General features: G+C 50.1%; 2 protein-coding genes across 5 annotated transcripts in view; one reads left to right on the plus strand and one right to left on the minus strand.

Annotated features, from left to right (window-relative positions):
- Positions 1–10,577, minus strand: part of PAAF1 (proteasomal ATPase associated factor 1) — a 17,884-nt gene extending 7,307 nt beyond the window's left edge. The window contains exons 1-6 of one of the 2 annotated variants that reach the window (XM_025209381.1): positions 10,458–10,574; positions 10,329–10,369; positions 6,825–6,928; positions 5,492–5,581; positions 2,552–2,650; positions 1,642–1,792 (exon numbers count right to left, since the gene is read on the minus strand). In XM_025209381.1, coding sequence (XP_025065166.1) covers positions 1,642–1,792; positions 2,552–2,650; positions 5,492–5,581; positions 6,825–6,928; positions 10,329–10,369; positions 10,458–10,528 — 556 coding nt within the window. In that variant the 5' untranslated portion in view covers positions 10,529–10,574. Of the gene's footprint in view, positions 1–1,641; positions 1,793–2,551; positions 2,651–5,491; positions 5,582–6,824; positions 6,929–10,328; positions 10,370–10,457 lie in introns of both variants that reach the window. The other variant, XM_025209380.1, reaches the window with a different exon arrangement.
- On the plus strand, positions 10,578–11,281 carry LOC102367880 (cytochrome c oxidase assembly factor 4 homolog, mitochondrial). Of its 3 annotated transcripts, none has more exons than XM_025209382.1 (2): positions 10,578–10,671; positions 10,767–11,281. In XM_025209382.1, the coding sequence occupies exon 2, from the start codon at positions 10,791–10,793 to the stop codon at positions 11,037–11,039; it is 249 nt and encodes an 82-aa protein (XP_025065167.1). In that variant the 5' UTR covers positions 10,578–10,671; positions 10,767–10,790; the 3' UTR covers positions 11,040–11,281. The 3 variants fall into 3 exon arrangements, with proteins under 3 accessions (XP_025065167.1, XP_006028121.1, XP_025065168.1); XM_006028059.3 differs by having other exon boundaries at positions 10,581–10,671; positions 10,782–11,278; XM_025209383.1 differs by having other exon boundaries at positions 10,605–10,671; positions 10,741–11,281.
- Positions 11,282–15,939: the final 4,658 nt, after the last annotated feature.

Here is a 15,939-nt window from a genome sequence, read left to right on the forward strand (position 1 = left end):
TCTCTAACAATTTCCTTTTACTGACTACACGCCATCGTTTCTAACAGGCTGTTTTACAAGGTACATTGGGACAGTTATAATATGCAATCACTCTATACACAGAAGCAATGTTCAAAAGGAGCCAGCTCAAATGCCAGGACTGTTTTTCAGCGCACATCAAATGAAACACAATGCAACCTAATTGAATTATTCTAGCTGCCTGCAAGGGCTGCGACTCTAGAACAGTGGCTCTCAACCTCTTTACAACTCAGAGACCCCCTTGAAAAATGCTAGCTCTTCGTTTTACTCATTTCTTGAGTGCAAAAAATAATAAAGCAATTCTTCTGTTACAAAGATCTCAAAAAGCTCCAAACAGGGCAGAATGGTTTCGATGCTAGAGATTCCTCTTTGAAATCTCTGGGCTTATTTTATGAATCACATGTAGAACTAATCACTCAGCAGAACCAATATTGTGAGGCACCCTTAAAAAGATCAAGGTGCCATAGGGTTCATCCCAGTTGAGAATCACTGGGACAGGTAATGGAGTATGGATCCCAGACAACTCTGCTCCCTTTGCTCTAATCACTAAACAACATGGAGATACAGATGTGATGGACAATTTAACAAGGTACAAGGGAAAAAAGGGACTGGCTTCTATTCTCTCCAGCAGCCCAGGTCTAGCCTATGATGCATGTATGGGAGGGACCTATAGGGATTCCACTAGTTCAACACTTCAGGCAGGTACGTGCTTGTATTTAAAGTGCTTTGAAAGACTCTATACATGCACGACAGCAGCTGGACCAGAAAGGGTGACAGCCACTCAAGCTGTACTGCTCAAGAACCTCTTTCTAGGAGCAAAGAGATATCATTCTTTCTCCTTTCACCAGGATTAACCCACTTATATTTTGTTTGCTTGCAATGTGGATTCTTGGGCACTGGGAACTGGACTGAAAGCCCCAACTCACTTCAGCTGCAACACCACACACACTGTGCTCTCAGTCAGTGCCAAGGAGTCTACAGGAAGTGAAGGGAGGCAAAGTAATCAAAAATCATCCTTAAAAAACAAGCCCACTGAAGAGCCACGCAACCTCACTGTTTTCCTTTCTCTTCCACTGTCCTGCTCGCTGCAGAGAGCATATGCTTTGGGCAGGAACAGAGCCTTTGCAAGGCTCCTAACCCATTGTGGGACAGTTGTAAAAGAAAAGAACATCTGAAGTAACTGCTCATCTGAATATCTTGGGAACGCTGGATTAGCCTGGTTAATGGAAGGCACATGTGATGCCTGCATATAATTCAGGGTATGTGAGCCAGTTTAGTATAACAAGAAGTTTTGCATAGCTAAGGCTGTACAAATTGCTGCCCTGAGCACTCAGAAGAGGTCATTACACTATTTTTCCCTGTGTTCTTTTAATGCATCACACAAAAAAAATCCACATCTGTAACAGGACCAGCCTCTAGTGTCTAGAATAGTATTTTTCTATCTGGGTTTTTTTGGGAGTATAACAAATGCTTGGAGGTTAAAAAAAAAAAAAAAATTATCTGAGGCATCTAATAGAAATACACAGTGCAAAGCACAGTAGTTTGGTGCTCAAACTTCAGGCCTCTGGTACAACACAATTATACAAGCAGAAGATTAAGCATTTAAAGGCCAATTCACTGTACCTCCTCTGTGACCTTTAAAGGTTACTGCGCAGCTGGCATCTTCCACTGACCAGATCTTTAGCTGGGCATCCATTCCCCCGCTCAGAACCACGAGGCCCGATGGGAAGAACCTGCAACAATTCACATCATACACATGGCCTTCCAACTGTCTCTGGAAAAACAAAGAACTATGTGCTAGTTCTGTCATCATTCTTCGGCCAGCCTATATGAAGTTATGCAGTATTAGGTAGTACAGTGTTTCTAACCAGATCATGAACACCTCTAACCAACTCTATGTTAACATAGGCTTGGGGCAAACATCTTCTGGTTGATGACTCTCTGAGGTTCTAGATATAATTCAGGTTATTGTGTGCCATCTGAAAGCATGGATCAATGGCTGGAAAAAGATCTACCAGTGGGATACTGACATACTGCCATTCGCTGAGAAGCAGTTGTTAAGCTCAAGAAACCATCCTGTTTTGGGAATAAGTGGTTGATAACACAAGCAACCAGAGATCTGTGCTGGAAAAATACATGTTCAAAAAGAACTTATTAAGGATCAAGACAGTTTCACATAACCTGCTTTCTCCTTTTAGTTAGCTTTGGTGCTTTTACCAGGTAGACTGGACACTGACAGTGAACAACTATTGCAAGCCGCACCATTTCTAACCATGCTTTCACACGCTTATATTGAGTGGGCCTCAGCAAGAGTTTCTATGATTGCTACTTCCCTCAGGAGATGGTACCAGTCTTATACAGGCCTCACACAGATCTGATAAGTCAAATTCATATACACTTCTCCCTCAAAAGACAGAATTCTATCTGTGCTGGATCTACAGTGCACATTTAAAAGCCAAAGTTATGGCTGAGACTGGAATTTGTGAACCCAAGAAAAGCAGACAAAGCTCAGAAGCATAGTTGAAGTTCTTACTCTTATCTCTCCATTAGCAGCCTGCCAGACTTTCATGGTCCCATCAGTGCTGGTAGACACGCCAAGCCCTCCGCCACTGGAGATATCAATGCAGGTGACCTGTTTGGAAAGACACCACCATATATATGACATATGTTGTGTGTAACCCTGGACATATGCACTTTTTCTACTTGCAACAAGACAATTTTGCCCTGAAGGCGGCCTGTGAACTGCATAGTCTAGAGACAGACGTTGCAGATTATATCATGGCACCTGAGGACTTGCAGTCAAGTCCTTCAATCTATAGATGCCCACTTCTTGTCTAATGAGACTCTTCACAAATGTCGTTCTTGTGATAGGAATAGAGGAGTTAACAAGAAATTAGCTGATGGTAAGAATGTGTACAAGAACAACTTGGTCTTCTGGTTCAGTCTAACAAGGATACCTGGTCAGGTTTTGGGGTGGAAGGGACGTTAAGTGAGTATTTCCCAATTAATGTTTGGTAGAGAAACTGTCGTCCCCTCCCTCAAGAACATGCTGCTGACAGGATCTGGCTGGGACGTGGGCGATGTGGAGTTGCTTTCATTCAAGCTGAGGAAGGAACTGTACCCAGGGCTCCAGCTTCTTGGGAATGGACGACTGAGGCACACAAGCATAGGTAGGGGTTTCAAGCTGTGAATCTGTCTCATGTAGGTGCCTAAGACCAAGGGGGAGGCACTATTCCAGACATCCTCTCTTCAGCATTTCCTATCCACTACCTTTAGGTGTTCTCCAAACCAGGGGCTGCCAACCTTTTTATGCTGCAGACCAGCAAACTGCAGACTGGAAGTGACCAGCATACTGCAGGCAGGCAGCCAAGCTTTTTTATACTTTGTATTAAAAACAGTTGGTTGCTGGTGCACAGTATGCCAGTCACTTCTGGACTTCTGACCCAACAGCCAACCCTTTGCGGCCCAGTACCAGGCCGCAGTCCAGGGGTTGGGAACCCCTGCTCCGAACCATTGGCTGACTGTTGGGAACCTCATCCTGGCCCCATAAGTCGCAGCACTGTCTGTGCCCATTGCAACAGTTCTCAAACACCTCCTAATTGAGATAGTAAGGTCTCCTTGAATTTCAGAGCTCTGCTCATCTCTCCGGGGCACAGCAAGCTCTGCTTATTATGGTGTTCCTTCACATGAGCTCCAGGTAGTATAAAAAGAGAATTTACAAAACACCTTTTGTAGACGAGCCCATGAGCTTTACTTCATAAAGCATGCAGATCTGGAGGCACATCTCCCGCGCTCCCACACCCCGACAAGCCACTTGTGGCTCCTTCCCATGCCCGTCCCAGCTGTGCAGGGCCCGCCCCACTCCCTCCCCCTTACTGCTGCTGCAGCTGCCCATGCAGCCCTGCATTTGGAGAGGGGCGCATGACCCACCATCTGTGTGCGGGGTGGAGGCAGCTGCTGCTGAAGGCTTGGTTTTGCACCTCGATCCCTGCTGCAGCTGGCCTGGGAGTAGCTGGACGCCACGTGCATCCTGCTGCTGGGCTGAGCTGCACCCTCACGTGGCCAGCTGCAGCAGGGCTCACGGTGCAGTGGGCAGCTGCCTCCACCCCATACAGAGATGGAAGGGCACGTGCCCCCAGGGCCGCCAATGGGGTGCACCCAGTGGTGGGAGCCCCCCCAGGCCCCAATCCTCCCGCCACCTGGCCAGGTTGGGGCTCCACTCACCTTCCCCTGCTCCTGGCTGGACTGCACCGTTAGTCCCTCACTGTGGGTGCCTCAATCTGGCCCCTGCTCCTTCCCTCCCCCAGAGACTGACCTGCTGGGCTGGGGGGGCGGGGAGGTGCGTGCACGCATGCACCCAGCCTCCCCAGCCCAGGATTGACCAAAAGAGGCTGCCCAATTGACCGGTCAATTGCACTTGACCAGTTGGGGACCACTGCCTTAGACCAACACAGCTATAACCAACAGCCCAGGTAGCAAAGGCATTTCAGCCAGAGCAAGGACTTATTTCCCTACCCAAACCACGCACAAATATCATGTGCCAAAAGCAGTGTCCTCAGTCAGGTTCTATCTTACTGTGTCATTTGCTAACAAGTTCCCAATACAAGGATTGCAGGGGAGGGAGGTGCCAGGATTACCTGGAGCACATTTACAAGTTCAACAGTAAGCAGAATTGCTTTAAAATAATGAACAAAACTGGTGGGAGGTGATGTTCTGAAAGCTGACAGAAGCAAATCCTCTCATCCAGAGAAGGTGCACTGCAGGCAGCAGTAGGCAACTGCCCCCACATTGCCCTGAAGGACAAATTTTGCAGGCAGAAGGGGACTCATTCACAAACCATTCAGCCCCGAGCCTCTCTGCTGAGCCTGTCAAGGAGGGAATTAAATGCTCTGATCACACTGCTGACAATAAGTTCGTGATGTGTGGAACAAAGAGCCACCTGACTAGGAACTTCACCACTACTGGCCTGGCAGACAGACATGCCATGCAGGATGGTGCCCACAGAATCTATCTGTAGGTTGACCACCTCCGTTAGGAGCCGCAGCACCAGGGCAAGCCCTTAGCCGAGCGGCAGCAGTGGCTGCATATGGATGGGGAAGGGAGCAGCACGGTGCAGGAGGCAAATGGTAAAAGTTAAATGGTATAAGTATAATTACCGTTTAACCTTTTACATCCCTAGTTAAAACCACCAGATATCTGCCTTAAGTGGCCTAATGGACCGTAGAATTAACAGTGCATCTTGTTTGCAAATATTCCCACATTAGGACACTAGAAGGGGCCAAATTTAAAGATTAGCCACTGTTTTCACTTTCTAATTCCAAACAGACCGAAACCATTTGTTGGTAAGTTTCTAGGCAAAGGCATGTTGCATTCCACTACCTTAAGTAGCCTGCAGAAATTACAGATGAATTAAAGAGTATTGTTAACTTCTAGCTCCATGCATTTCCCAACTGATCAGAAAAAAACTACTTACACTTTTCTGATGAATTCTGCAAAAAGAAGTGTATGGTGCCAAAAACTTTGTGGAGGTATTTTCATGAGGGCAGGAAATGAGTATACTCTTCTAGTGGAGGGGAAAAAAGGAATAGAAGTATTAAGACAAACAATTTTACTTGATAAAACCACCTAAAACATTATCCTTTCTTGTGTGTGACTACAGTTAAAAAAAAGGAATCTCCTTAAAACCTACTCACTTCACTGACAAAATTGTTATCCCTATTAGTATTGCAATAATGGGAGAACAACCTGGATGAAATCATTTTCTGAGAGCAGGTTCCCATTACTTCCTTCTGTTTTTGCATTTTCCTCTGAAAGTGCTGATATGGACCACTGCTAACAGCAGAATACTGGGCTACATGGATCAGGCCAGTGCATCAATCCCGATGACTTAACTGGGTTTTGTCCATCAGAAACATCCATTAGCTTCCACTTCGCACACTTTTGTCACTGGTATTGTAGGAAGCAAAACAAAAACCCAAAGCTAGGTTTTCAGACTTTATTAATTATGAGATTACTTTTCTGTTTATACCCTGAATTAAGCATAAACCCAGTACATATGGAACTTGGATTACAAAAACTAGCATCTCTCAGCATCATCGCACTGAATCAATTAAATGAGCGCACCTTGGGATTTTGAGCATTTATACATAATTCCTCTTTGTTCATATGACAACTGAAGGCAAAGCAACACAGATGGACTGTTACTGCCATAACAGACACCAAAAACTCCAAATCACAGTTTGCACACGATGCTTAAGTGCCTTCACTCAATAGGAAAACCTGAAAAATGAAGCTTGTTTTCACCTGACGCTTTCCTTTCTCTGCATGCTTCAAACACAGTTCCTTCTGGCTAAAGCATGATCAAGGGCTTTAATTGGCCAAGCCACAACAGATATAACTCAAAACCTGGCAGCTCACCAGCATAACTTCACGATTTTTATAAGTTATTACCTAGTGTTGCCCAGTGTCAGTACACCTAAGCAAACAAGGCATGTGGCTTGGAAGATCCCCACTGAAGATTAAACAGATTCTAAGTGAAAAAGGTTTACTGGTGTGGTTTCTCTTAGTGTTTGAAGACACAGTCCAAAACCCAAACCCCACTCCATGCAGTGAATCAACTGGTGCAATTACCCTTTTCCAATAAGGACAAATCATTATGCTCTCTCTAGGCTAAGGTCTGGATCATGAAGTAGTGTAGGAACTGGCACATAGTTCTGCCAGCTTCACACTAGTTAATAAGTAGTCAGGTACTTTAATTTTAAGCATTAGCCAGACTAGCCAAACACAGTTACACTGGAACAGAGTACCTTGGTTATTTCGCTTACAACAAAACCCTCAGAGGCTGAGATCTCTGGAATCCCATCTGACCCTACTCCCTGACATGTCAGGCTACCATACAAAGTAGATTTCCCTGCAGAAAAAAGACAGGTATTAGAGATCGAGAACAAGGTGCATCAACAGTTTGCACACTATGCACGCAAGTTAGACACCGCATGCATTTTTAACCTTTAGAGGTTTCATGACAGCACAGACAGCCTTGTTTAGACACAAAATATAACTGCAGCACATTCAAAATTTAGAGAACAAAACCCTGCAATTGCTGAGAAGTGAGATTCAGCAGGTACGTTAATACATGTGGGAGAACATTCATAAAAAATAGGAACAGTAAGTAGGGACCTACTTAAATCGCAGAGACACAAAGGGTTTTTCGTGGCCTGCTTGAGGCGCATTTCATGGGCATTTCACGGTGGCCCCACACCTCATCGTTGATTGGTAAAGAGGCCAGAGGAGGAGGAAGGATGAGGGGGTGATTGCCATCTTGACTGCTGGCTGCCCTTCATGCCACCCCACCCCTCGGTGCTGATTGGCAGAGAGGCCCCTCATCCCTTCTCCCCCACTGGGAACAGCTGCCATCTTGTCTGCTGCCCTTCACGCCAGGGCCTTCCCCTTCCAACAGCAACATCTGCTGGCTCCCACTGGGGAGCTAGCATTTAATTTTTATGAAGTTTCTTTTTGTTGTTGTTGTTGGTTACACGGATTTCAGTTTCCGCAAAATCTGCAAAACCGCAAATTCAGTAGGTTCCTACCAATTAGCCTTGCCTATTTGGGTATGGAATAGAAATATGACAGACCACCCAATTTAAGAATAAATGTGACTGAACTTAACTGTTTTTCTTTGATGTATACACTTAGCAGATTGAAAGACTGGAATACTTACAGCACAGTACTCTGCTTAGGTGGAAAAATGAGAGAGAGAGAGAGAAACACCTGGGAAGCACATAACATTCAGATGTACAGAAGCAAAGCTGGACTGCAAATAAGAGTCAAGTATGACACTAGAAGAAGATGGCTGAAATAATTTCAAACTCCAATATATCTCAGAAGGGAAGAGTAGTACAATCACACCTAGAACAACATGAACCATTTCACAGATATTTATACTCAGATACTGATGAACCAGAGGGAGCTCACAGAAAAACAACACAAATATGGGATGAGAAGATATTGATTTGCAAGGAGGAAAGAATGATGAAGAATGCACGTGGAGGCAGCAGGTAGCAGAAAGATACTAAAAGCATATTAATTAAACTAGAGAAATTTTTTTGCAAAAATACAGTTGGTCGAATAAAAGATATTACCTCTACCTTGAGTCCTGATTGCTTTTTCCTCTAGACCAGTAGGGCCATAACCTGGATACCTAAAAGCACCTTGTGCATTTGAAGGGTGCAAGTACCAAGAAGTGGGGAGTACCCTGTTCTATTGGAGCTCTTATATAAGCGTCACCACCAGAGTATCTATGCACTGTCCAGCAGTGCATTAAGAGACATAGCTAACTTCTGGTGCACAGCTCACCCTCTCACCGACTGCCATCTGCGTGCACTGTTAAGGGCTGTTATTTTCAGCTTCATGTGCTGCTCTGCCTTTTGGTTACTCAGGACAGGATGAAGCCACACAACCTGCACTTTCAGCAGAAAGCGGGAAGTTCACAATGGTCCTTTAATCGCAGAATTTGGCCCACAGTGCAAGAGGCTCCATATCCGGCACAAATGGGCATTGCCCAGAGGCTGGAAGTTTCCACTGGCCCCAATGAGCACAGATGCCTGCCTAGGTCACCTTACTGTAAAGGGACCTGGAGCCCATATTATTTTAAGGATCTCCATTGACACTGCCTCCACCCGAAGTCAGCGGCGCTGCTGCAGGTGGAGACAAGCAGGCAGGGCTGCTCTGTGCCCCTGCAATTTTTGTTTCAATTTTCATCAACTGGCTGGGACTAGCCTATGAAATCTGGGCATGTCCTGAGCAAACCAGGTCACCTCACTTTACAGACAATGACCCGGGCATACTGCACTTCTGGTCAGACAAGAGGCGAGGAAGGCAGGCAGAACAGACAACGAGGTGCTGTTGAATCAATCACAGGCAGGTTGAGGCATGATGCCTGTCAGGCTGACTGTAGTTTGCTATGAGCTTAGATTAGGGTTTTTCTGGGCTGGGTCGGACAGGGCTGACTGGGGGGTTGGACTAGCCATGACCTCTGGAGGCCCCGTCCAGCCGGGACTCTTTAACAGAGGAAAGAAGGGCTGAATCACAGAGCAGTGGAGCTGGACGGGGAGCTCCCACCCAGCCCAACCCCTGCCTGAGGCAGCATCAGCCCTGCCCAAACCAGCCCACATGAACCCATCATCCAAGCTCAAAACGACACAGCCCCAGGCATTGCACCCGACCCTGCCACAGGGCGAGCAGCAGGGCCGCGGCCGCCAACGTCCTGCTTCTACACAAGGTAGTTAGTAGGGCTCCTGGTTTTCTCCGATTTAAAAAAAAAAAACAAAAAAAGTCTCCAATCTTTGCATATAAAAGTAGTAACCCAAAACCCATATTTTTCCATGATTAAAATGAAACACTACTAACACAGAGCTATACATAGTGTGGTGTTTCATTTTAATCATGGAAAAAAAAAAAATGTAGATTTTCAGGTTACTTTGATAAAAAAAAATCCTCAATTTTTAGTTACAAAAAAGTAACCCAAACCCTGCATTTTTCCATTTTAAAATGAAGCAACACTTACATATATTGTGGCGTTTCATTTTAAATCATAGGGAAAACGTGGATTTTGAGTTACTTTGATTAAAAAAATAAATAAAAAATCCCCAATTCTTGGATATAAAAAAAAGGGAACCCAAAATCCGTATTATTTCCATGATTAAAATGAAATGTCACTAACATTTGGAGATACAAATATAGAGAGAGAGGTACAGATATGTAGATATAGTGGGGTTTCATTTTACTCATGGAACAAAAGCAGATTTTGGGTTATTTTGATTTTTTTTTTTAAATCCCCACTTTTTGAATATAACGTGGATTTTGGGTGACTTCTTTTTTCCATGATTAAAATGAAACGCCGCTAACATACAGATCTATATATTATGGCGTTTCATTTTACTCATGGAAAAATGTAGACTTTGGGTAGCTTTGATCAAAAAACAAAAAACAACAACAACAACAACAACAATCCCCAATTCTTGGATATAAAAAAATAACCCCAAATCCACATTTTTTTCCAAAATGCCACTAACATATATAGAGAGATACAGATATAGTGAGGTTTCCTTTTACTCATGGGAAAATGTGGATTTGGGGTTACTTGTTGATATCTAAGAAATGGGGATTTTTGTTTTTAAAATCAAAGTAACCCAAAAATCCACATTTTTCCATGAGTAAAATGAAATGCCACTAACATATCTATAACTATATACCTCTACCTATACACCTATATATCTGTATCTATAGTGATAGCCCGCCGGCCCCGCGCTCACCCGGGCTCCTGCAGCTCAGCCAGGCCTCGCCCTCGTTCCTCCTGCAACGGCAGAAACGGCCGTTAGTGACGCACCGGTGAGGGGGAGGGGAGGAGGGGCACGGGGGTTAGGGGCGACAGCGGCTCCCACCTCAGCACCTGGTGCCAGTCGCTCTGCCCCCGCACGGTCGCCGCCATTGCTGCACCGCCCCGGAAGTGCATTCCCTTTCCCCCCGTCCCGGAAGTGCATTCCCTTTCCCCCACCCCGACCCGGAAGCGGGTGGAGGAGGCTCGGCCAATTAGAGCGCGCGTCCTCTTCCGGGTCCTGCCACGCTCTTAAAGGGGCAGCCGGTGTGCGAGCGCAGGTAAAGACCTGGGTGTGGTGGGGCTGAAAAAAGGCCAGCCATGAGTGGTGTTTTCATGGTGGATCTTAGTCCTTGTGGGTTTTGTTGTTGTTCTGGTCCCCACGCTGTAGATCCACGAGATGTCCGGCTCCCCAGGTCACAACTGGAAGCAGAAGCCGGAGGACGAGGAGGACCCTTTGGACCAAATGATCTCGCGCACAGGCTGCGCTGCCTCGCACTACGCCGTCCAGGAGTGCATGGCGGAGCACCAGGACTGGAGGAAGTGCCAGGCGCAGGTGCAGACCTTCAAGGCGTGCATGAAGGAACATCATCAGCGGCGCGCGGAGGAGCTGCAGAAGCGGCAGCAGTTGGCCCAGGCCAGGAACTGATGAGAAGAGGCCGCAGCCTGATGCTCAAGAGACCCAAAGTCAACATCTGATCAGCCTTTCGCACACCTGAACCATGCTGCTGACTCCAGGAGGGGTCAAATGCTTTGCCCCTTGGCCTGTGTGTGCAGACTGATCACCCTAATCAGGAGCTGAGATGATGAAATGACACTGAATATTTTCTAGTGGGGAATCCTGGGTGAAAATGCATTTAATTTTGGGGGTACAAATTAAATGTGGATTCAGTCCTGACGTAAGTTCTTCTCTTAGGCCAAAGAGCATGATGTAGCATTGCACACGCGATATTGCCGTGGTCTATGCTCAACACGTGTGTGCTATGGAAGTCTTGTAGGAAAAAGAATGGGTGCCACGTGGGTTTATCTAAATTGCTCCAGGTGGGAATTTGCCAGGACATCGTGCAGCACCTGTCAGCTGCAAGGACCCTGGGCTACGTACCAAGGAAACTCCCTTCGCTTAGTTGCTGCTAGGCTGGAGAGTCACGGCCTGCTCAATCCTGCTGGTGGGGAAAGGGGGCGCGTAGCTTTGCTGTCTCAGCTCTGCTCTGAAAAGCTTCACGTAGTCGGCTGCGTGGAATGAAGGACGAGCAGCAGAGTCAACTCAGCCCGGCCTGAATCTGATAGTTCAAGGGGGCTGCATGTTTTATTTCCAACACACACGCGCAAGTGCGTTAACGAACTTTAAAAAACAAGCGCTCGGGTACCAACCAGCCAGCATCAGGGCTGCCCCCTTAGCTTGTCCCCTTCCATGGAGTCGTAGAGAAGCAGGTCTGGAAGGGAGCCCCCCAGAGGTCATCTAGTCACCCCTATTCAAGCCATCCCATACAAATCCAATGTTAGCAAAACTACACAGTCAAACCTGACACAACACAAGGCAAAACACCCTAATCTGCCACAGGTAAAGCAGGGGGACTACAGCAGCCAACATCCTGCTTTTGTCTCCCCTCCCCAGGCCTTTCACCTGCCCTGGCATCGCCATGTGGCCTCTCCTCTATTTCTTGCTGTTCCGAGGTGCGTTTCTCCCCGCCCTGGTGAGATCGAGCCGGGCCGGGCACTGTACCAACCCCCTCTGGTCCTGGGCTGGGTGCACACCCTCATCTGGTATCATGAGCCCCGCTGGGACCCCAAGACCAAGGGCTACAGTGGCACAGAGCTGGCTTGGATCGGGGTCAGGGCCACAGCAGCACCCGAAGTGGTCTTCCTGGGCAACCTCTGGGGCAGCTGCAGTCTACTTCTCCAGAATGTAAGGCTGGGCAACAACGGCACCTATGGGGTCTGGATCCATGCTGTCCAGCCCCCGGGGTCAACGCTGAAGGCCATGGACAAGCAGCAGCATGAGCGGTGGATGGAGACAATCCAGGTGCAGGTGGCAGGTGAGGAAATCCAGGTGTTTGGGCTCCCAAGCCCCTCCCACCATGGGGGAGAGAACCCAGGTGGGCCTGATCTCTGTCCCCCCACCAATGGGCCTCTCCACCGCCCACCTAGAGGGTCCATGGCTGCTGTGGGAGGGGGTCCTGGCCCACCTGACCTGCTCCTTGCCCCACCACTACCACTGCCCCCTGCAGCCCCTAGGCCTGGCCTGAGGGGCTTGGAGGGCCTGGGGGGAGAACAAACCCAGTCCTGGGCCTGGCTGGACCTGGAGGGTGCCCACACCACAGCCTGGCTAGACTTCACCCCCCAGGGAGAGGACCACAGCCGGGCTCTCTCCCACGCCTGGAGCTGCATGTGCTCTGTGAGTGGGGTGGGGCAATGGGGGTGTGGCTAAAGGGTGGGGGCGGGGCCATTGGGGCAGGAGGCAGGGCATCACACAGGGGGCAGGGTTGCTGGTATTGGGGGAGGGATAGAAGACGGGTGGGACTAAAGGAGCAGGGGGAGGGGCATATGTCTGGGGGCAGGGTCTGGAACCAGGGGGTGGGGTTATGGCTGCTCTGGGTGTGGCTCTGAGCTTCAAGAAGGGTGTGGCCCAGGGGGTGGGGTCACTGGGGTAGGTGGTGGAGTCTGGTGTGAGAGCAGTCTCCTAGCTGGGGGAGCACTAGGGGGTGGGGCTTGGTCATTGCAGGTGGGAATTATAGCCTGAGGGCAGAGCTCCAGCAGCAAGGGGTGGGGCCACTGGGGGCCCTGCCCCCAGCCTGGGGCTGCCTTGGGCTGCTGGGGCCCAGATGTGCCCAGGTCTGGGCTGGCACATCCAGGCAGCAACCAAGTGCAACACCCCCCGCAGATCCCCTGAGGAACATGACGCTGACAGTGCCGCCAGGACCAGCGGTGCTGGAGGGTCAGACTGTGAAGCCAACCCCCCTGTCTACCAGTACCTTTGGTCCCAGAACTGGAAAGCACTGGGAGAGCATGGCCCCATGGTGGCCTTGCGGGCCCGGGCATCAGGCTCTATCAGCACCTACCGCAGCATGGCCCAGAGCCCCCAAGGCATCGCCACCTCCCCCCTGCTCTGCCTCCGTGCGCAGTGTGAGTGCAGGCGGCCAGGGCTGGGGGCAGCTGGGCGGTTGGAGTTGGGGGTCAGCACATGCATGCACATACATGCATGCACCCCCACGCCCCCCCAAGCGTTTGGGACACATGCACACAACCCAGGTGACTGGACCATACCCCCTGCCTCCCTTTGCGAAACAGCATCCAGTGTGGGGGAGTGGGGAGCCCGGCTGCCTGGGTCCCCTCCACCTCTGGGAGGGCTGTGGTGCCCTGTGGTGTTGTGGAGGAGCCCAGACACCTGGGTCCCCTCCCTTGCCGCCCCCCACCCTTGCAGACGTGCCTCAGGCTGTGGCACTGGAGCTGCGGGCAGCACTGCCCATCCATGCCAGGGACCCCGTGGAGCTGCTCTGTTCCTGCCAGGCCAAGCCCCTGGCTGCCAACTTCAGCTGGTTCCAAGATGGGCAGGACCTGCCGGGACAGAATAGACGCCGGCTGGACCTGAATCCAGTGCATCCCAAGGACACTGGTACCTATGTATGTCAGGCCCGCAACCCCTTCAGCGCTGCCTGCTCACTCCTGCTGGACCTGGATGTGCTCTGCGAGTAGCTGCCAGATGGGGCGGGGCTCCTGGGCTGTCCATCACCATCGGTTCCCCCCTGTGCAGCATTGGGCACAGGCAGCCAGCCAACCCAGGCAGACGCCTGCCTGTCAGTCATAACAGCAGATGCTGGCTCTCAGCCAACCCTGGCAGGTACCTGCCTGTCCATCACCCTCAGGCCCTGCTCCCTTCCAGTACCAGGCTCAGGCTCTCACCCAACCCATGCATCTTCCTCCCTCCAGGCCCCACCCACCTGCTCTAGGCCCCTCCCCTTGCCTGGCCCTGACCTCTGCCCTCCCTGATCCACCAGAGGACGTGCAGCTGGTGCTGGAGCCCAAGGGGTCGGTGCTGGCGGGGGCAGCACGTGGCTGAACTGCACCAGGGACCGACTTGCCCCATGCCCACCTGGACCTGGTACTAGGACTGGCAGTCCCTGGTACCCCCCAACCAGGGCCCATGCTGGAGCTGTACATGGCCCCCCAGAACCACAGCCCCTCAGCTGCATCTCATCTACCAGCCCATGAGGCCCAGGGCTCCCCCACCCCCCAACCCCACCGGTTGCAGGGCTGCCAGGGTCCTATTGGTGTGTGGCCATGAATGGGGGGTTGGGAGCTGCCCCAGATGTGGGGGTTGCAGGGGGAGTTGCTCCACCCCCATACATAGGGCAGTAGTAGGGGTAGTTTTTGTGGAGAGTGGGGGAGTTACTTGGTGCGAAGATGCAACAAGCTGTGGGGTGGGGAGCAGCTTAGAAAGGGCTGAGTATAACACTACATAGGGGATAGCAGGGGGCTTACCTGGAGTGGAGATGCAGCCAGCTCTGGGGTGGAGCTCCTGGAGACCGAGTAAGTGTAGTGAAGCTCAGGGAGGGTTTAAGCCAGCCAAGGGATGCAGCCAGCTCCAGTGGAGACCAGCTAAGTAGAACACAGCATTGTGGGGGGTGGGGCCTATGGTGCTGTTATCAAATCAAATAAAGCTGCAGAGACAAATGCCAGAGGGGTCATTAGCCACCTTGTGTGGGTCTTGGTACAGCTCTGGTATGGGGAGATAAAGGGTGGGGGGTCTGGGAGCCCGGACACCCGGGGTCTCTAGGAAAGAGTAGCAGAAAAGCCAGGGCTGTATCTGCCCTGCTGGGATTGCAGTGGTCAACAGGGATCACTAGGGGGCACTAGAAGCATTGCAAGCCTGCTGATGGGCGTTGGGTCCCCTCTGGGGGGCGCTAGGGGGTGCTGTATTGCCTTGGCTCAGCTGGTGACAGGTGGCCCCTGCTCCACACCCCTAGCCCCTTTTGCCCTGGGCAGAGGTCACTGGGTGGAGGGGGGTAAGATGCTCAAGTGCTACAGGTAAAAGTGTTCCAACAGATTCTTGGAGTGTGTTGGGCAAAACTTTTTGATAGAGAAGACAGGTGAAGTCTCGGATGATTGGAAAAGGGTCAATATAGTGCCCAACTTTAAGAAAGGGAAAAAGGGGGGGATCTGGTAGAGATCCCCCTTTTTAGGGGGGGATCTAAAGGAGAATGAAAAAAATCAGGAACAGCCAGCATTGTCACCCAGAGCAAGTCATGCCAGACCAACCTGATTTTCCTGTGATAAGGTGAGAGGCTCTTTGGATGAGGGGAGAGCAGTGGATGATGTCAACTTTACTTTAGCAGGGCTTTAGACCAGGAGTGGGCAAAATACGGCCCGTGGGCAGTGTCTGGCCCACTAATTAATCCGATCTGGACCACCGGCCGCTGCCGGAAGCCTGAGTAAGGAGGGCTGCTCCCTGTGCCGCTCTGCTCTGCTACAGCCGTAGCTCAGCCAGGCACAGGCTCTAAAACGTAACAAGAGCCCCTGGCTGCAGAACCAGCACCCTTCGCAGGGGTGTG

Source organism: Alligator sinensis, unplaced genomic scaffold (genome assembly GCF_000455745.1).
Source record: "Alligator sinensis unplaced genomic scaffold, ASM45574v1 scaffold594_1, whole genome shotgun sequence".
In the NCBI taxonomy this organism is placed as follows: Eukaryota; Metazoa; Chordata; order Crocodylia; family Alligatoridae; genus Alligator; species Alligator sinensis.